The sequence below is a fragment of the Carcharhinus amblyrhynchos genome, chromosome 6 (assembly GCF_965287045.1).
Source record: "Carcharhinus amblyrhynchos chromosome 6, sCarAmb.v2.hapA, whole genome shotgun sequence".
Taxonomy (NCBI): Eukaryota; Metazoa; Chordata; class Chondrichthyes; order Carcharhiniformes; family Carcharhinidae; genus Carcharhinus; species Carcharhinus amblyrhynchos.
In genome coordinates, this window is record NC_137329.1 from 91,876,151 (window position 1) to 91,898,938 (window position 22,788).

The window sequence follows — 22,788 nt, forward strand, 5'->3', positions numbered from 1 at the left end:
GGGATCCAGATTTGATTCCTGACTTGGATCACTGTCTGTGTGGAGTTTGCACGTTCTTCCCCGTGTCCGCATGGTTTTCCTCCAGGTGCGCTGGTTTCCTCCCACATTCTGAAAGACATGCTGGTTAGGTGTATTGACCCGAACAGGCAGCATAGTGTGGCAACTGGGGGAATTTCACAGTTACTTCATTGCAGTGTTAATATAAGCCTTACTTGTGACTAATAAATAAATTTTAACTTTAACTTGACAATTTTACCAGTGTGAAGACAAAGAAAGGGAGGAAGAGAGGAGAAAATAAATGGAAAGATCTGTGACAGGATGGAAGACAGGAGAGATTAAATAATAAAAGGAATAATGGTGTAAAGCAGAAGGAGGTGGTATTGGAAGTAGTATTTTCAGTTCTTTTCATTTCATTATAACAGGATAATCGTAAGGACCGCCTACTGTTGCAAAATTAGTGAATTTTTTCAACTTAGTGTTGAGTGTAGAAGGCTGTAAAAGGGCCAAGTCAAAAGATGAGGTGTTGTTTCTCAAACTGCTGTTGAGCTTCATTGGAACAATGTCAGAGGATGAGAACAGAGAGATCAGAGTGGCAGTGAAGCAGAGAATTAAATTGTCTGATAGGGAATTCAGAGAATGCAGTACTCGTTGCTACAGGGAGTGGGAGAAGTGAATAGTATAGATGCATTTAAGGGGAAACTAGGCAAGCATGAGGAGAAGGGAATAGATGGTAAGGTATGAGGAGACCTGAGTGGAGCATGAACACTAGGCATGATCTGTATGGGTCAAATGGCTTATTTATTATAGATTATTCAGAGTCCATATTGCTGTAGCAACATGTATTTTACATGAATGTTGTAGTCTGGAGCTTTGGACAATGATGTCAAGCACCGGGATGATTGGGAATCTCTCCCACTTGTCACTGGTACGTGTTGTAAGTATTTGCATGTTGATAATTAACCTGTTTGGCTGTGTTATGAATGAACTTGACCATCAAGTCCTGACATGGGACTCAAACCCCTAATTTCTGGCTCAGAGGTTAGAATGCTACCCACTGCGCCACAAGCCTTCCTTCTATATCCCATGCAATCCTATGTAAAATGACTTACAGGATCTTGGGCTTGATAAATAGAAGCAGAGAGTACAAAGTAAGGAAGATGTGATGAACTTTAATGATTTGACCTCAACTAGGATAATTCTGGGTACCACATTTCAGGGAAGATGTGAAGGTTTTCTAGAAGGTGCAGAAGTGAGATTAATAGAATGGTTCCTGGGACGAGGAACTTCAGTTATATGGCTAGATTGGAGAAGTAAAGGCTGTTCTCTGAGAAGACTACGAGGAGATTTGATAAAAATATTCTAAATCTTGAAGGGTCGAGATAGATTAGTTAGAGAGAACTTTCCATTAATGGAAGGGTTGAGAAGCAGAGGACACAGATTTAAGGTGATTGCCAAAACAAGCAACTGCAACATGAGAAAAAAAACTTTTTTTTTAATGCAAAGAGAGTGTAAGATCTGGAATGCACTACCTGAGAATGTGCTGGAGGCAGATTTAATTGTGGCTTTTAAAGGGAATTGGATAAGCAGATGAAGAAATTTGAGTGCTACATGAATAGGAAAAAGTAATGGGACTTATTGCTCCAGAGATTAGACATTGATACAACAGGGGGAATTTTCCCATCCTACCCACCACAGGAATTGTAGCAGGTGGGGGGGGTCAAATGGCCAACTTCTTCACTGTAACCATTCTATAATGGTAAGAAAGAGTCAAAACCCATAAGGTTAACTCTGTTTCTCCCTCCACAGATGCTGCAGGACCTAAGTATTTAGTATCAAGTTTTTATTTCACATTTCTACCACCTGCATTATTTTGCTTTTATGTTATATTAGAAACTCAATACTGGATGCTATCTTGTGGTAAAAACTTGGCTATATTTCCTCTTGTTCCTCACATGTCTCTACCACCTCCCAGGCAGTGCTTTTCAGACTGTCATCACTCTCTGGGTAATAAAGTTTTTCCTCACATCCCCCCTAAACTTCCTGAACCTCACCTTGAACAAACGTCTCCTTGTGATTGACCCTTTAATTAAGGGAACAGCTGCTCCCTATCCAACCTGCTCACGCCCCTCATAATCTCGTACACCTCAATCTGGTCACCCCTCAGTCTTCTCCGCTCCAATGAAAACAACCCAAGTCTATCCAACCTCTCTTCATATTTGTTATTCCCACACCAAAGTTGGAGAGAGGGTGCATTTGTTTTGCTTTTTGCTCTTGATGTGCAGGTAATTTTGAAATAGTTCGACAGGAAATGCATAAAATATCCCACGGGGAAGTGAGACTCCACTTCTGATTTTTTTCTGTTCCTTCCAGAGAAACCCCCAATCTTCACATACTATCCCATCCTCTCTATAGATGTGACTCAGGAGAGGAACTTGCAAGATTTTAGTGCCTCCCTATAGTGACACATCCTGCAGCACACTACAGTACAAGTCTATATTTTCTCCTAAATCTCCATCTCTGCTCATCAAACACAGTTTGGCAATCCCTGAACGACAATTTCTGTTCTTTCCATTTGTTCACTGGCTCTTTTTTCCTTTAGGGATATATTTGCATCCATCACAAACCTCTCATGTCCCAGGTTAGTCTTTTCCTTTCATTTGAGAGTCACCTGGGTCTGCTTGTAAATAGTTAGCCTTCTACATTCATCCATTTCTAAATCACAAGACTTAGCAAAATTCCCACAAGAAGAGTTAGTTTGTGTTTGAAAAATCCCTCTTGTACATTTCAGCAATGGACAGCCATTCCCCAGGTGTGCAAGATGTCCCATTGTCTGCACCACACCAAGTGGGATGTCATAGCTCACTGACAATGTGACAACCAAACAGCTATCACAATGCTAGGTCTATTTTTTGGAATTTCTTTGCTGAGTAATATCTTTCTTTTTTACAGCCTGGCTGCTGGAATTATAGCAGGAATTCTGACTGGACAAGAAACTCACACCTGCGTCAGGATGGGGTTGTTGGCTGCCAGCTACTCTCTCAGGTCACAAGAAGCCATCTCTGCATTAATCAGCACAGACAATGTGAACGCACAGAAGGTCATTGACAGAGTGTGGCAGCAGCCAACGATATATCATCCCAAGAGTGACCTATAACTCTCCAGATATTTGATCAGGTGGCAGCCTTCTCATTTAGGAATTGATGGAAAATAACTGGATATTAAACTTGCCCAGAATTGGAACTATTATTTTATATGATAGTCTAGTAACTTTGTCACAATGTCCTCAGTTCCTCCATCTCGATCATTAATGTATAAAAGTGTTCTCTGAAGCTGGCTGAAAGGATCCTTGATTAAAAAATTATGGACAATCATTTTCCAATTCCTATTGTACCACACCATTAAATGGCCCAGAATTTTACATAAATTGCTAACTGTATCAAGAATGGTTCTGTGCTTGGTATGGAGCGCTGTTACACCACTCACAAGGTATATTGGGGGCCATTTTCAATGGGCAGTAACCTAGCATCCCTTGTGAAATCCCTTTTGTTCCAATTCAAAATCCAGAGCAATGAAATTGAAGATTTGAAAATGACCCCATTATTCAGGCACAATTGCAGAATTGTTACTTCATACTTGATCCCTGCTATGACGAAGTTACAGAAACTCTGGCAGCAATATCTGGAAGAGTTTATTTTCCCAACATTGAAATCCTTACTATGAATAAACACAAAAATATCGCTTCAGAACACGGTGTCACCTATTTTACTCGACCTCATTTAAATCTTTATCGTTATTGAGGAATGGCATCGCCATCATCGACAGATGCAAAATGTTATAGTCCACCAGTGATTTAGGGTTAATAATATTGCTCATCAAACTCACCAAATAATTCAACAATTATTGCTCTGCTATAGGTGATGAAATAGACTATTGTGTTGAGCTGAATATGGATTCACCATTCCGTAAGCAGAAATTTAAACAAGTTGAGATTAATTTTAAATATAACTTGTTGATAAATGTGATAATCGTGTGGAATTTCTGAACTTTTCAGTGCCCCTTTGGTCCAGACAGATATTGGATAACGTGTGAGACAGGAGCATTATATTAAGTTACACTATTATAATACTTTGTCCATATCTATTGAATAGATTTTATTTGTGCGATATTCACATCCATTGACTTCCCATCAGTTCAGAGGTTCTCACCATTCAATCCCACACACTCTGACCAATAACTCCTATCCAAAGCCATTCACTTTTTACAGGTTACAGCATTACAATATATAGAACTTTATGCTTTTAAATAAATTACAAAACCTTCATGTCTTCCTAAACTTGTATGGATTAATAAAAATGTTGTTACTTTTAATCTTTTAAATAAATATTTCATTTTATATCTAACACAAAACCAACTAATGGCTATCACTTTGGACCTTTGAAGCTTTGCACTTATCCTGATTTTTACTCCAGCCTCGAGGGAAAGTGTAGTGCCCACTTAGTCACTGCTAGTGTGAGGTCTGAACCATTTTAATAGGATCACTTCGCAAACTTTTAAACGCCAATACATGTTCAGTCTGTCCAACATTTCCTCATAAAATAACACCACCCATTCCAGTTTCAGTCATGTGAACCTTCGCTGAAATGCTTTAACTCATTTGTATCCTTTCTTAAATAAAGATACCAAACCTGTGCAGTATTCCAGATGTGGTCTCACCAATGCCTTGTACAACTGTAACAAAACATCCTTACTTTTATATCCCATTTCCCCTTGCAATAAACAATAACTTCCACTTGCCTTCTCAATCACTTGCTATACCTGTATACTAACGTTTCCTGATGGATGTATCAGGACAGCTAGATCCCTCTGTAACTCAAGAGTTCTGCAATTTCCCTCGGTTTAAATAACATATACTTTTTTTATTCTTCCTTTAAAGTGGACAAGTTCACATTTTCCCACATATTTCATGTGCCAAATGTTTGTCCACTCACTTACATCTGTGTTCATTTGCAGGCTCCTTATGTCCTTTTCATAACTTACTTTCCTGCCTATCTTTGTGTCCTCAGCAAATGTAACAACCGCACATTAAGTCCCTTCATCTAAGTAATTGATATAAATAGTTGATGCCTGAGCATTGATCGCTGTGGCACTCCACTCAACACATCTTATCAACCTGAAAAAGACCCACTTATTCCTACTCTCTGTTTCCTGTTAGCTGTAAGGGCAGCACAGTGGCACACTGATTAGCATTGTTGCCTCGCATCCACAAAGACCCAGGTTCAATTCCGGCCTCAAGTGACTGCCTGTGTGGAGTTTGCACATTCTCCCGTGTCTGTGTGGATTTTCTCTGGGTACTCCAGTTTCCTCCCACATTCCAAAGATGTGCAGGTTAAGTTGATTGGCCATGGTAAATTATGTCCCAAGATGTATAGGCTAGGGGAATTAGTGGGGTAAATATGTAGGGTTAGAGGATAGGGCCTGGGTTGGAGAGTTGATGCAGACATCATGAGCTGAATGTCCTTTCTGCATTGTAGGGATTCTATGATTCTAACCAATCCTCTATCCATGTTAATGATTTCAGTGTTATCTCCTACTCTAATTTTGCATAGTAATCTTTGATGTGGCACTTTGTCAAATGCCTTCTGGAAATGTAAGTACACCACATCCACAGGTTCCCTTTTATCCAAATTTATTTATTTATTCATGGGATGTGGGTGTTGCTGGCTGGGCCAGCATTTATTGCCCATCCCTGAGGGCATTTAAGAATTGATCACATTGCTGTGGGTCTGAAGTCACATGTAAGCCAGGCCAGGTAAGGACAGCAGATTTCCTTCCCTAAAAGACATTAGTGAAACAGATGGGTTTTTGCAGCAATCAACGATGGTTTCATGGACATAATTATATACACTATATTTAAGACACTACAGTTAAGAAAGGCCACCAGCACCTCGGCAAAGCAACCAGCTTAATTAGGAATACAATGCACCCTGGACATACTCTCTTCCACCTTCTTCAGTGGGGAAAAAGTCTGCGGTCACGTACCAACCAAGTCAAGAACAGCTTCTTCCCTGCTGCTGTCAGACTTTTGAATGGACTTACTTCACATTAAGTTGATCTTTCTCTACAGCCTAGCTATGACTGCAACACTACATTTTGCATTGTCTCATTTCTTTCTCTATGAACAGTATGCTTTGTATAGCATACAAGAAACAATTATTTTCACTGTATGCTAATACACGTGAAACTTGAGAAAAGATATACTGGCATTGGAGGGGGGTGCAGAACAGACTCACTAGGTTGATTCCAGAGTTGAGAGGGTTGGGTTATAAGGAGAGACTGAGTAGCCTCGGACGAGACTCATTGGAATTCAGAAGAATGAGGGGAGATCTTATAGAAACATAAGATTTTGAAGGGAATAGATAAGATAGAAGCAAGGAAGTTGTTTCCACTGGCAGGTGAAACTAGAACTAGGGGACATAGCCTCAAAATAAGGGGAAGCAGATTTAGGACTGAGTTGAGGAGGAACTTCTTCACACAAAGGGTTGTGAATCTGTGGAATTCTCTGCCTAGTGAAGCAGTTGAGGCTACCTCACTGAATGTTTTTAAGGCCAGGATAGATAACTTTTTGAACAGTAAAGGAATTAATGGTTATGGTGAGCAGGCGGTTAAGCGGAGCTAAGTCCACAAAAAGATCAGGCATGATCTTATTGAATGGTGGAGCAGGTTCGAGTGGCCAGATGGCCCACTCCTGTTCCTAGTTTTTATGTTCTTATGTGACAATAAATCAAATTAGATTTTTAATTCCATATTTTATTGAATTCAAATTTCACCATCTGCCGAGGTGGGATTCAAACCTGGTCCCCAGAACATTACCCCATTATAACTAATGGATTACTAGGCCAGCAACAATACAAGTTTGCCACCGCCTTCCACACTGCTTGTTACTTCCTCAAGGAATCCCAATAAATGAGTCAAACATGATTTTCCTTTCATATAACCATGTTGACTCTGCCTGATTGCATCAAAATTTGCTAACTGCCTGATTCTCAATAACAGATTCCAGCATTTTTCATATGATAGATGTTAAAGCAGGATACAATCCAGCTAGTTTATGTTTCTTTCCTTCCTTGAATAGAGGACATATCTGCCAGACTTGATCTCATCCCCACTGAGCTGCCAGTCATAGATCCACCTGATCATATTGCTATCAATATGAATGACCACCGCTCAGTCCTGTGGAAACAAAGTTTCATCTTCATACTAAGGATACGCTCCAGTGTATTCTGTGGCACCACAATCGTGATAAGTGGGGATAGGTTAAGAACAGCTCTGGCAACTTAAATTGAACATCCACGATGTGCTGTGTGCCATCAGCAGAATTGTATTCCAGAGCATGGCCCAACATAACCCTCATGCTACCATTACCAAGAAGCCAAGGAACAAACCCTGCTTCAATGAAGTGCATGTCAGGAGCAGCACCAGGCATAGCTAAAAATGGGGTGTTAACCTGGTGACGCCACAGTATTGGATTATAAACATGCTAAGCAGCAGCATGATATAGATAAAGCTACATAATCTCATAACCAATGGCTCAGGTAAAACCTCTGCTGTCACAGCACATACAATCATGAATGGTGGTGGACAATTAAACAAATAGCAGAAGGAAGAGGTACCACAAACATCAGCATCCTCTAAATTGGGAGTGCTCAGCATGTTAGTGTAAAGTATGGGGCTGAAGGAGTTGCAACCATCTTCAGTGTCAAGTGAATAATCTCCCTGTTTCTTCCTGAGACTCCCATTCTCATGGATGCCAGTCTTCATCTAATTTGATTCACTTCATGCAATATCAATAAACAAATGAAGGCACTGGATGCAACAAAGTCTATGAGCCCTGACAACAGTCCAACTGTAATACTGAAGACATGTGCTTCAGAACTATCCAAATTGTTCCAGTACAGCTACAACACTGGTAAACTTGAAAATGCAAAATTGTCCATAAATGTCCTGTACACAAGAAAACTGTACTCCTGTACAGTTAACTGTAAAATGGCTTTCCAGGGTTAATCTGACTTTTGTAACTTCAACAGCCTAGCTTTTGGAAAGTTCCAAATTGGGTTATAATGAGCAGACATCTCCCTTGATTGGACATGTCTAAACAACACTCTCCTGGGGAATTTCACACCCACTATTGTCAAGGCTTACTCCAAAACATAAGGACAAGACAAATCCCAGTTCCTGTGATTGTAGGTCTGCCATGTAACAAAGGAGAGCTACTAACACTGCATTTTGTCATGGATATTAAAAACCACTATTGACCTTCCACTGAACATTAATGGCTTTTGCTCACATGACTGAAACTCCTTGACTCTGAAAGATCATCATTTGCTTTTCATTCTGTATCAATCGCTCTGTATGCATCATGTGATAGAAGCTGCCCTCTGAGTTTGAAATTCTTTTATCCAAAAACTTGAGGGGCCAGGCAGGACACTAGCAACAGCATCATAATTTCAAAGAAAGATAGTTAATCATTTTTGCATAAACCTGTCTTCTTTCCTTGGTGAATCTATTGCTGACTCCTATGCCATATTGAGTTTGTGATTAGCCTTTTCATGACTGTCCTTGTGCATGAATTGATTCTGAAATGAATTCAAAATATAAAGTTTTTAATGTTTTAGTCCATCCTTCAAGTTACAAAGCCAATGCTCAGAATGGCCCAGGCAGACCTGAATCCATTCCTTGTTTGCTCCAAAAACCAAGTTCAAATTCCAATTGAATCCAAATCAAAATCCCCACAAGGGAGATAAACAAGATCCAAGCTGATAATGATAAGGCATTGCACCTCACCTTTGGCTTTATCTGACGCTTGATCTTAGCCAAAAGGCTGAGAAGCTATTGTAGTGTTCCATCTTGTGTTTGATTGAAGAACTACAAAAACCTTGTCTAAACAGCAAACAAGTGTAGCAGCAGCAAAACACAGGCTGCAAAATTAGATTATACTTAAGATCCTGATAAGCAATTAATGTTTTATATTTTCCTGGTAATGCTACTAAAACCATGTTAACAAAAGGAATAGTACTGAAAGCTTTCTCAGTTTAGTACTCAGTAACACGTTAGGTAAATGCACGGACCTCTAGAATTTAGGACAATATCCAATTCAGAATTCTACTGCCATAGGAATGGAATAAATATTAGCTGTTCAAATATACCCAGGACACAAACCAATATGCTCTACTTGCATTGTATCACTGAGACACGGTGGACATCTTCTTGTATAACATTCCTCTATATTAAATTATTTATTTCCTGATCATGACACCCCTTATGTATGTATAGCTGATTCTGTATTACACAGTCATAACATGCTGTAATTTATTTACAATTCACTTTACAGAATGAGAATAGATCATGGGTGGCACAGTGACAGAGTGGTTAGCACTGCTGCCTCACAGCGCCAGGTATCCGGATTCGATTCCTGGCTTGGGTCACTGTCTGTGTGGAGTTCGCACATTCTCCCCATGTCTGCGTGCATTTCCTGCAGGCGCTCCAGTTTCCTCCCACAGTCCAAAGATATGCGGGTTAGGCAGATTGGCCATGCTAAATTGCCCCTTAGTTTCAGGGGACTAGCTAGGGTTAGTGTCGGGGGACTTGCTAGGGTTATGGGGATAGTGCCTAGGTAGGTTTGTGGTCAGTGCAGACTCAATGGGCTGAATGGCCTCCTTCTGCACAATATGACTCTATGATACTCTATGATGTATTATGTTCATCCTGACATGAAAGGAGCTACTGTAGAAATAGTTTGCACAAATGTATTCCAGGCCGAGATTGGCAACCCCAAATCTAAGAACAGGGGTACTCTACATTTGAATGCATTTCAGAATCAATACATATACATGTACAGTAATGACTCGGCTCATCAGCCTGACACAGGAGCCAGCAATAGACCCACCAAGCAAAAGAACCACTTACAGAAAAATCAGTCAGGAAAGAACAATGCAAGCAGTACCATTGCACAACTTCATTAAAACAATAGAAAAAGAAAGTTAACCATTTCCAATTTAGAGAAACATCCAGGGACCATCCAAAAATAACTTCAAATTGATGTTAACAGTCAAATGTAAAAAACATTATTTTTAAAAAAGCTATCTGATATTTAGTTGAGGACCTTGTTGAGAACTAGGAACTTATAAACTAAGGAAGCTGCTGCAATTACATCCTAGGTCTAACAGGGACACATTGTCAATTGCAGGGATTGAAAATTGTCTTCATGGAGATACTTGATGCTTCTGGAATGTTGAAGCAATTTTCAAAATGGGGTGGGGGGATCAACAAACCATTTCCCTCCAATTAATTGACCAATAAATTCCTTGAGGAGCTTGCTAACTGGCTGGAAATGGTGAACAAGGAGACAATTTTCTTTCAAAAGTGCAATCAAAATTTGCCACCAGGGATTTTGCTGTGAGATCGGGCAGAACACCTTTGGTCAGGGCATTTGGCCTGTTCTCTGTGTGGTGAGGGAGATGGCTGTCAAAGATTCCTGACTCGTACACTGCATGAACGGGTCCCATCATGGCTGATGTCTGCCTTTGATTCTTCTACCTTCCAGCACAATTCAGCATCACCAAGCTTGTCTTCAACCCAATTTAGAACGTTAACATTGGTAGATAGCATCATGTGAAAATCAAACCCACCAAGTCACAGGTGTATTACATAATTCTTCTGTGTTAACGTAACAGCATATCTTCTACCATCAGTGAGCATTGCTACCTATATTGAAACAGTGTCAAAACCATTCAAGAAAAATCTCAGATTACCCTAACATGGGACAAAAGTAAAATTAACTTACCAGCTCATTTTAAATAAGCAGCAAATGTTAATTTACAATGAAATGATTTTCAAATAAGTAAGAAGTGTATGATTTTTAACCAGTAAATTCAACTCCTTGGAGGAAATGGAAATATTGTTTTTAGCTATAAGTATCTGGTAACTAACAGTAAGTCATTAATCTGAAATAGACAAATTGTGGACACGATAAAATTGTTTCCCTTGATGGAAAATTCTAGAACTGGGGGAAGCATAGATTCAAGATAAGTGGTAGAAGGTGTAGAGGGGACATGAAGAAGAACTTTTTTGTGCAAAAAGTGTCTGGAGTTCACGACCCAAGTTGATGGTGGAGGCAAAGACCCTAAATTCTTTCTAAAAGGTATCTGGATCTGCATGTTAAGTGCTGAAAGCTACAGGGCTATGGGCCAGGTGCAGGAAGGTGGGATTAGAAAGGAGTGTCCTCAGGCTGGCATGAACAAGATGGGCCAACTGGAGGCCTGCGCTGTAACTTTTCTATGGTTCTCTCATTCTATATAACAAGGAATAGCTGATCGGAAAAAGGAAAAATATCAATTACAGATACATGCTGACCGAGAGATGAGTTTAACATGTCATTGACCCATTCTACTTTTGCATCCTTATCAGTTAAAATGCACTTATTTCCATAACCTCAGTCTGTCTATCCTCTGACCCCAGCCCTGAATGTGCAAAGTGAATTTACTGATCCACTGCACCATATATCACAAGCAGCTTAGCTTTAACTATACCAAACAATAGAATTAGCAGGTATTTTGGTGACATCATGCAAATAATATCAGTAGTGAAGGGAACAGAGAAGTAATATAGTAAATACCAGAACTAGAGTTTTACTAGCCATATGCCCAAGGTGATCTTTTGCTATTTACTGCATTTCTTTACCTAACATCTCATACCTACTTCACCTGAGTTTTGACAGTTAAGGGTTAAAAGGGACTGTTTTTATATGCAGCGTCTGATGAAATTTTTCCTATTTGAAGTGCAGAATGTTGATGTGAAAGGGAAAAAAAACATGTAAAATGTTAACTCCCCAAATTACTCCAAAGTTAGAGAGCACGGAAATGTTCTAAAGATGAGAAATTGTGGTATTTTACTGACGGAACATCATTTAATATAACTAATTGCCATCTAATTTCTGAGCAATGAGGATGCTGCCAAAACTCTGCCTCATCACAGACCTATGGTGGAGGAGTTTAACCCAAGGTTCTGACAGATCTTTACAGAACTGCTTTGCTGTCCATTACAGAATGTCACATTTTACATTGAAGAACATAAGAAATATGAGCAGAAGTAGACCATTAAGTCACATGAGCCAGTTCCACCAATCAATACAATTATGGCTAATCTTTGACCCTAAGTTTACTTTCTGGCCCACTCCACATATCCCTTGGTTCCATGAAGGACCAAAAGCCTGGCTATCCCAACCTTAAATGTATTCAACAATTACACAGCCTTTTGGGTTCTGAGAATTCAGAGAATTCTGAAGATTCTTCGGAGTGAAGAAATTTCTCCTCATTTCAATCCTAATTGACCAGCTCCTTAACCTAACATTGTCCTAAACTCCCCAACCTGAGAAAACAACCTGTTAAACCCCTTCGGCATTTTGTATGTTTCAATGAGATCATCTCTCGTTCTTCAAAACACCATAGTATAATAGGCCCAATTTACTCAGCCTCTCATTATAGGAGAACTCATGCTCCAGGGACCAATCTAGTGAACCTTCAAAACTGCTCAGTGCCCTAGGTGTGTTCTTACCAAAGTTCTGTACAACTGTAGTAAGACTTCTTCATCCTTGTACTCCAATCACCTTGAAATAATGGTCAATATGTAATTGCTTTCTATCCCTTTATATATATTCTATATACAGAATAATAAGGTATGTTGCAGCAAAAGACTAAGCACCATCATTTTAACTCTGAGGTGTATGACTACCTTTAACATATTGTTTTATTGTATGTAATAGTTATATAATAATTTGTCCACAGCTGTGGGGGTTTTAGTTCATTTTTGCTCTTTTTTTCTGCCACTGAGACCTGTTCTGTAGATAGTAATTGAGCAGAAACTATAATAACCTCTCAGGTTTTAAACGATAAGTTTTGGAAGGCATTACCACATAAAAACAGCTACTCATCTACAAAGGTTTAATGTTCATTGTGATTGGGTTATAGAAGGGCAAGCTGCAAAAGTTCTCAATGTCCAACTAGTGAAACAGCCACCTGGCAGCGTTTGGAGGGTTGGCAGGAGGATCGTGCCATGCAGTAACCTTTTCACCTTGAATCCCAGTGTTGAACACATATCGTTCATACATTATGTTCGCTTGGAGTTCAAAGTGACTTTTCAAAATCTTAGTGGTTTGCTTTTTCAGTTCTTCAGATAGAGGGCAGAATATACTTTGTAGCAGTCTCTCGCCAACAATGTTAATAATGTTGCTACTTGTCTCAGTTCTAGCTTGTTAATTAGGTCTGTTGCAATGTTGTAGTTTTGCCATTACAAATGGAAACATTGCCAGTTTCACCCCATATCGCCTTTCAATTTGACAGTATTTTATCTGCAGCCTTCAGCTTGTGTTTGCTTTTCATTGTTGTGTTCTTTATTCAGCAGGTTTCAACATTTCTGTGTTCATTATTCATTAGCTGTGGCTCCTCTTCAACCTCAGCTCCACTTCTGACACCATGTTACCATTTCAAAGTCTTACTGTTTCTAATGGAATACTTTGAACTGAATGCATCGTGGCTGCGCAAGATGTCCCGGCATGACGGAGGTCACATGAGCATGGCAAGCCAGGAAGGACGTGATTGCATTTCAAAATCCAAACATACTGTAGCACTTCAATGCATGTGTTATGATGGGGCAATCAACGCTGCTGCCAAGGATTGGCTACTTCTCTCACCAAGCTTCAGATTTTAAAGGCTGGAATGGAATCAGTGTGAATTTGTGCTAATTACCCACTAATGACTTTTAAAATACTTAAGAAGGTTTATTGTACATTTTATTGTTTTAACATTAATACCTTTTAAATAAGATTTAATAGATTTTTTTTCAATGGTTTACTGCAAATTTATTTATAAACAAATCAGATCAATCTTGTTGCAAGGTCAATTTTTAAAAATTATTTTTTCATGGGATGTGAGATTAGGCTGGTATTTATTGCCCATCCCTAACTGCCGTTGAGAAGGTGGTAGTCTTGAACTGCTGCAGTCGATGTGGTGTAGGTACACCCACATGGACTGCTGTTAGGAAAGAGGTTCTAGGATTTTGACCCAGTGACAGAACAGTGATATGTTTCCATGTTAGGATGGTGTGTGGCTTGCACATCCAGGTTCTAGTTTCCCGGGCATCTGCCACCCTTATCATTCCAGGTGGTAGAGGTTGTGGTTGCAATCCGCAAGGTGGGAACTTTAGTTTGAAGGAGCGAGGATTTCTCCTGGTGTTGGTTTCAGCAAGACCAAGCAGCCTTGTATAATGCAAATGCCAATGGCAATAGGTGTGAGCATGGCTTACTATTACAGCACCATAAAACCTGAGTAAACCAGGTGGCTTCAGTGAAAGGCATTGGCACAAAGGATAAAATCAGATTTACTTTATATGTTTCATTTTACAAAGTGAAAGATGTAAATATATTTTTAAAAAGTGGAATAATTTTGATCAGAGCAATTTTGATACATATTTTGAGAAATTCCATAAATCCTTGTAAAAAGTGATGTACAAAGAAACATTTAGGAAGTGTAATAAATCATTTTCAGTGAGATTTATTGGACTTTTAAGAAGGTTTCACTTGCCTGGAAATGTGCAGCTTCTACAACACTCAAGAAGCTTGACATCATCCGAAACAAAGCAACCCATTTGGCTGGGACTTCATCCACACACGTAAACATTCACTGCAGCAACTCACCAAGGCTTCTTCCACAGCACTCTCCAAGCCCACAACCTTTACTGGTGGCACAATGGTTAGCACTGCTACGTCAAAACGCCAGGGACCCAGGTTCAATTCTCGGCTTGGGTCACTGTCTGTACGGAGTCTGCCCATGTCTGCACAGGTTTCCTCCGGGTGATTCAGTTTCCTCCCTCAGACTGAAAGATGTGCCGGTTAGGTGCATTGGCCATGCTAAATTCTCCCTCAGTGTACCTGAACAGGCAGCGGAGTGCGTTGACTAGGGGTTTTCACAGTAACGTCATTGCAGTGTTAATGTAAGTCTACTTGTGATGAATAAATAATTAAACGTTAACACCTAGAATGACAAGGACAGCAGAGTGATAATACAGGACTTTAATTATTCTAATGTAGATCAGGATGATACTAGTGTAAAGGGCAAAGATGCAGAGGGATTCCTGAAATATGTACAAGAGAACTTCCTTGATTTACTGTGTTGCCAACAAGTTAGGAAACAGTGCTCAAGAAGTAATTGAATAATGGGAAGACTTGAGTGCAGCTACAGAGTAGACATGCTTGCCTGAGGAGAAAACAAGGGCGTCCAAAGCAAGAATTCTCTGAGGACTAAAGAGAGAGATTAAAATTAAATAAAAAAAGGTAAACGTCAGGCCCATAATACAATAGAGAGTGAAGCTAAATGTAGAATGTATGAGGACATCTATAAAAGAGGCATATGAGGATATATCAACAACTAACATAAAAGGAACCAAAGTGTATTTTATGAATTTTATTTAGTGGTTAGTACAGTGGCACAGTGGTTGGCACTGCTGCCTCACAGTTCCAGTTACTTGGGTTCAATTCTGGCCTTGGGTGACTCTCTGTGTGAAGTTTGCATATTCTCCCCACATTTGCATGGATTTCTGGTTTCCTCCCACATGCCAAAGATGTGCGGGTTAGGTTGATTGGCTATGCTAAATTGTCCCTTAGTATCAGGGGGATTAGCAAGATAAATACGTGAGATAATAGGGATAGGACCTGGTTGGAATTGTTGTCCGTGCAGGCTCGATGGGCCAAATGACCTTCTTCTGCATTGTAGGGATTCTATTATTCTAACACATCAATTGAAAAAGGAAGAATGGGGTGGATTAAGAACCAAAAAGGAGATATTATTTTGCAGGCAGAGGGCACGATTGAGATACTGAATGAATACTATTGTATGTGTCTGCATTACAGAACAGGATACTGGTCATGTATCAGTGAAGGAGAAAACAGTGATGAATTTGGATAAGATACTAATAGATAAAGAGTTCTTAAAAGTTGGCAGTACTCCAAGCAGGAAAGTCACCCGGTGCTGATGGAATGAAGCCCAGTTTACTGAGGGAAGTATTTCGATGAAATTATAGAACCTTTGGCCACAATGCTTCCAATCACTCTTGGAAATGGAGTCATGCCAGAGGGTATTTCTTTTTATTCTTTCATGTGAAGGGAGCATCACTGACTAGACCAGTTTTTGTTGCCCATTCCAAATTTCCCTTGAGAAGATGATGATGAGCTGGTTTCTTGAGCCACTGCAGTCCATGTGGTGTTGGTATACAATGCTGTTAGGAAGAGACTTCCAGGTTTTTGACCCAGTAACTGAAGAAAGAGTGATATAGTTCCAAGTAAGGATAATGTGTGATTTGGAGGAGACTTTGCAGGTGGTGGTGTGCCCCTGTGTCTACTGCCCTTGTCCTTTTGGATGGTAGAGATATTGACAAAGGTGCCCTGGCTAGTTGCTGAAGTGCACATTGTAGATGGTACACACTTGTACCATAGTATGGTGGTGGTGAAGGAAGTGAATGTTTAATATAGTGGATAAGGTGCCAGTCAAGCAGACTGCTCTGTCCTGGATGGTGTCAAGCTTCTTGAGCGTTGGAGCTGCACTCATCCAGGCAAGTGAGGAATATTCCATCACACTCCTGACTGATGTCTTGTAGATAGTGGACAGACTTCGAGGAGACAGTATTGTAGAATTGCAAATATTACACTCCTATTTTTAAAAAAGAGGAAAGTGATAAAGACAACTAATACAATTCAGTCATCTAAATGAGGTGGCGCTATAGGGGTAAAGTTTAGAGACAATAAAACAGGACAAAATTAATTGGCATTTGGAAAATTATGGGCTAATAAAGTCAATACAGATTAATTAATGCAAATTGTGTGTCAGACTAACTTGAGCAACTTCTTCAGTGAATAGGAAGGGTGCTTTCGTACATTTGTACAGCGCTGTCTGATTTGAGTCTGAACACAGAGAAAGCAAGGATCCATTTTACCTACCAGTCTTCTTCACATTCAAAGTAGTCAGTTCTGAGGAGGGATCCTCCAGACTGGAAACGTTGGCTTTATCTCTCTCTACACATGCTGTCAGAGCTGCTGAGATTTCTCAGCATTGTTTCAGCAACCGCCGTCGTTTGCTTTTATTTTAATATCTGGAGAACCTGTTGTATCAAAGTCAGCTGTAAACACTGCTAAATGAAAAATCACTCACCAGGAATGATTACACAACTAGAGCAAAAAGTTAAATCATAGGAAAATTACCAAGCAACTATCTAAATATGAAGTTCATATGGTTCTAGCGACATAATGGGGAAAGTTATAGGGAATCATTGAACAGATATCAGGGACAGATCAACTCTTCCTAGACCAATTGCTTTTACTAAGAAAGGATATGGCCATTGGATAAACGTGGGATTTAGCTGTGATGATTTCCCACGGCCCTGAATTGCTCTGACTGCACTCACACACCAAGTATAGCCATGTGGACAAAGCATCCAAAAAAAACTAGAACGAAGGAGAATGTATTGAAAGGTGGAGAAATCGAAGCCTCTTTTGTGGCTCCAACAACTTTCACATCTCTGAGTGCGCACTGAAGACATTTCACAGGCCTGCACAGGAGTTCCAGGAAGACTTTTACAATCTTTACTGCTTCTGTCCTCACTGTCCGTATCTCACAGATACATGAACAAAATGATTACATTTATAATTCCCATTTGTCCCAGTAATTCCATCAGCGGTGACAGATTGGGAACGCGGATAAGATTGCTGTTAAATCTTATTTAATTGACATTTAAAAGGAGCATTTCTCGTCCGGTTGCCGCAGTTAGTAGTGTGACATTATTCATGCGGTCTGTGAGTAACATGTCAGTAAGTCTCTTGTCCCCAACACCCACAATATCTCCACTTTTCTGCTGTCTAACTTCCCACTAACAAGATTATTTTTACATTCTCGAGCCTCAGAGAGAAATGAACTGTAAACTTCGAAGACCAGAAAGTTCCTTGCATCCTCCTAGCGATTCAAACCCTAATTTAAATGACAAACTGAGATTTTTTGGGGTATAAAGTGCCAAGCGCTTTGGGGTGATTGGAATGGTTGAGTGTTGTTGAGGTCAAACACTTCAAACAGACCCTAGCATTAAATATGACTTAAAGGACCCAAAGTAATCCAGAATCACAGTGCCCACGGTATTTCACCAGATTCTCTGGAACCTTTTTCACTGAGGGATACGCCCTGCTCATGAATGGAAAAAATGAACACGAAATGATTGCTCCATGGGCATGTCAAATGGGATTATGTTTAAAACCTGTTGCAAAACAATTATCTAATGATACAGTGCTATGTGGAGCCATTAGGAATGGAAGATCCTGGGTAACGCTCAGGTTGTCCTGTCAGACTAGATGAGTGACATGGGGAGGAGCAGTCCTCACACCTATATCAGAGATAGCAGCACCTCAGCCATCGCTGTACATCAGGACTGCCAGAGGTACAAACACTCCTCACTGCAATTCGAGTTCCCTGAAGTTTTCCTCAGTTTCCCAGGATTTGCTTGAAGAAGATGAGCAGCATCAAGTTGTACTCTCACATCCTGGCGCTCGTCCTCCTGCCTATCGCTCTGACTGTCAGCTCCCATCTCAAGCTGCCGGCTGCAGGCGATCTTGCCTCCACTCAGCCCCCTCCGCCTGGCCCCCGGGAGCTGCTCAGTGAGCCGACTGGGGACAGGATGAACACGACAAGGAGCAGTGAGGAGGAGCCTCACCTGGGCAGCGTGACCAGGAATCAGGAGCATGAAGCAGGACATCAGCAGAGAGTTCTGGCCTATCTGAAGGGACATGGCAGGTTCAACTCAGACACGGTAATAAGCACATTCACCAAGTCTTCCTGCTGAGTTTGTTTGCTCATTTAACAAAGAAAATTGAATGATTCGAATATATAATTCTAATAGCCACAGTATAATTCATTGATAGTTTACTACTAAAATATCTCAATGCAAATTACATTAACTTTCACTGCGTTTTTTTTTATCTTTTGAAGTGTTTTAAAGTAATTTTCTTCCCATTCTGTTCCTGACCTGGCCAAGAAGTGGTAAGAATGAAGTTCATCTCAGGCAGAGATGCCTTTCCTCTTCCACTGGCCTCAGCAGGTTCTGGTTTGTATCAGTTTTGAATACATAGAGAGATGGACCTGAAACTTAGGAGTGTGGCACACTGTAATGTCTAAAATAATACTTGTTCTTCATTTTGAAGGTAACAGTGTCATTTGCTCCTCTGAGCTGGACTGTGTCTGTCTATGACAGTCTCAGCTATTGCAGAACAATTATCCTTCACATCTTGAGCAAGAATATTACGTCCTGACTGATCTTTGTTCAGCATGTTGTATTTAATGCAAGATCACCTCCAGATGATGTAACAGCAACAGATGTGAAGTCAAACTTTCATTTTAAAAAAGAACCCAACCTCTCATGTTGATTTTCACTTTTTAAATGATCATATGGGTTTGAGATCAATCTCAGTGACAGAAAGTTGCTGAACATTAATCCCAGAGCCCAGAATACACAAATAGACAGAAAATCCAGGGCCAGGCAATGCAGTTTGAAGGAGTAAAGCTGCAGCATTCAAATACAAGCATCTTGTTTAATCTTTACAAGATAAAATAACTGAGTAACATAGCAGAACAGAGACTAAGGGATACAAATCCTGTATGCAAAGTAGCAATTAAAGTTGGTAAGTTTGGGGCGGTATGGTGGCACAGTGACTAGCACTGCTGACTCATGGCAGCAGGGACCTGGGTTTGATTCTGGCTTTGCGTCACTGTGTGGAGTTTGCACATTCTCCCTGTGTCTGCATAGGTTTCCTCTGGGTGTGCCAGTTATCTCCCACCGTCCAAAGATGTGCAGGTGAGGTGGATTGGCCATGCTAAATTACCCCTTAGTGTGCCAGGACATGTGTAGGTTAGGGGGATTAGTCAGGTAAATACATGAGGTTACGGGGTAGAGCCTGGGTATGATGCTCTATTGGAGAGTCAGTGCAGAATTAATGGGCTGAATAGCCTCATTCTGCACTGTTGGGATTCTGTGATTCTTTGGTTGTGCAGCTAGAGGGGAGTACAGAGATCGAAAGGGGTAAGGACACAGAGGGATTTGAAAACAAGGACTGGAATTTTAAAATCAGTATGTCGTTTGATCAGGAGCCAATGTAAGTGATAGAGGAATGAGATTGGTTCAAGTTAAGACATGGGCAGCAGCACTTTCAATGAGCTCAAGTTAATGGAGAAAGGAATGTGGGAACCAGTGAGGAGCACATTGGAGGAAACTAAGGCAGGAATGAGGAATTCAGTAGCAGATAAACTGAGACAGGGATGAAGGTGGGAGATGTTACAGAAGTGGAAATAGGCAGTCGTGGTGATGGCTTGAATATGTTGTCAGAAGCTGATCTCAGCATTAAATGCAACACCAACTACCTCTCACCAGGAAACTGCTGGGCTCAGAACTCAATGGAAGGTCATTCCAATGCCAGGAACATTCTTACAGAATCCTCCCCATCTCCGTCTATAGTCTCCGATTTGGTCATTCTTGGCCAACTGCTGCTGTTGGCTAGCTGACTCATTTCCATTTTGCTTCTGCTCTTGTTTTCAAGCTCACTTCTATGAGATTGGTAAAGTCTTGCTCATCATGAATGGGTGTTAGAACTGAGTGCTGTGTACTCACACCACACCAAAAGTAGATGCTGGTGTGTGAATGTAGGGTGACTAGCACCTGAAAAGAATGCAGAATTCACATAAGAAAAGATAATGAAACCGTTCACCAGACATTCAATCTCCCTATCTTCTACATGGTCAGCATGTCCTGTATAAAATGGAGTGTGTTCAGCACATAATCCAAAATAGTTCTTCAGCTAGCTAGATGCAGAGCAGATGAGGACTTGGCATCCCTTTGTCGTGGATCTCAGTTGAACAAGGCTGAGCAGCTTCCTGTCAGTTCTGGTGTATAAGCAGATATCCTCTGTGAATGATCTGAGAGCACAGGCCAGCAGCCAAGAAACGAATAAACCAAAGAGTATCAGTTGCAGAACACAACCCTGTTTGACCCACTGCTAATCTGAAAGGCTTCCAATGTTGCACCATCATAACCATCCGACCCATTATGTTGTCAGGGAAAGAGGAGATCACATTGAACAACTCCACGGGACATACAATTGTCTCCAGCTGCTTAAATAGACTGGCTCTGTTCACATGGTCAGATGCCTTGGTGAAATCATGAAGGCGACATCTAATGGTCTGTTTTGTTTATGACATTTCTCTTGCAGCTGCCAGACTGAGAAGGTCATGTTGATTGTAGACCTTCCAGTTCTAAAGTCACACTGGGATTCGGGGTAGATACATTCAGCCCAGGTTCTACCACCTGGCAAGGGCAACATAGGGTAAAGACATTTCCCACAATACACAGCTGAGAACACCTTGGTAGTTGCTGCAAATTCTGAGATCATCCTAGTTCTTATAGGGTCACAATCTTTGCATTGTGCATGTCCTGGGGCCCTGCATGTCTCTGAACGAGACAGAGAAGTTTGTGCAAATGCTGCAGGAGTGCCAGTTTCTCCGGCTTGATGCATCCAGGTGGTATAGCGTCAGTATCTAGAGCTTTGCCCATTGTGGATTCAGTGTTCAGCTCTGCAATGACAGGCAGACTCTCTAAGGTGTCTATAGCTCCTCTGGTGACAGTGCTCACCTAGGGACACAACTTCCACCCGTCTCATCAACTGTTTATTATTGTCAGTGACAATCTCTCTGCCTTTGTTTTCAGTGGAGTCATTTTCTTTGCTGATGGCCTTGTTGCTTTATTTTATCCCTTCATACCTGACATTCCATGTTGAAGAACATCTGGATATGGTGCAGTATTGGATGTGAGCACAGTGCGCCAACTAGCAGCTCAGTGAACTTTACTCCGTGTGGCTGTTAGCTCAGAGGTTTCTTGCTTGGATCTCTGTAATATTTAATGGGAGAGGACTGCTCGACCTCAATACAGGTTCTATCACAGTGCCAAAAACCTTTAACCAGCCAGTACTTTCTTACTCTTGCTTCTCGTACATTGAGAGTGCAGTGTTAGTATTGTACATGATGCCTTGAAGCATTTCTATTTTGCTTCTGCAATCTGTATGGGAATGCCAGGGAGAATCTGTTCACAAGTCACAGGTTTTTCCCTGGCTAGGCAGTATGGCTGATGTTAATACAAACAGCGGGAGAGATTTTCCCAAAAGTGCTGAATTGGCAAGAAAACTGGTCTCGGTCACGATTGTTTTCTCAGTGCAATTTCAGACCGGAATCTCCCCACTCTTAAATGGAGAAGTCACAATCGTGAATCTCATAAAAAAACCCAGCGGGACGGGGCCTATTCGTGCCAGAGTCTGACAGCTCCGGAACTCTGCACACGCGCAGTGGTCCTAATCTGTCAGTCTCCCCATTTGCTGGCCAACTGGATCGCTGGGCAGCCCGGAAGCCCCGCAGTGCTGCCCCTCCAGCCTGCATCCCCTCCCCACCAGCCCGATCATAGCCACCGCAACAATTCCCTCCCCCCCACCATCCTGGAGCACCCTAGTGTCCAGCCCTGTCCCCGCCCCGCCCCCAGCAGTGGTGATCCCCCAGCTCTCCCATCACAGCAGATCCTCCTGGCAGAGCATCACCCCATCCCCCCAGCCCATCCTGATTGCTAGCCTCCCTCCAGCTCAGACTGATCCCCATGCAGAGTGGCAGTGGG

At 41.1% G+C, this 22,788-nt stretch overlaps 1 protein-coding gene across 1 annotated transcript in view; it reads left to right on the plus strand.

Annotated features, from left to right (window-relative positions):
* The window catches only part of LOC145344101 (uncharacterized), a 66,749-nt gene extending 63,495 nt beyond the window's left edge, over positions 1-3,254 (plus strand). Inside the window, exon 20 of the mRNA XM_080190931.1 lies at positions 2,950-3,254. Coding sequence (XP_080047057.1) covers positions 2,950-3,154 — 205 coding nt within the window. The 3' untranslated portion in view covers positions 3,155-3,254. The remainder of the gene's footprint in view (positions 1-2,949) is intronic.
* Positions 3,255-22,788: the final 19,534 nt, after the last annotated feature.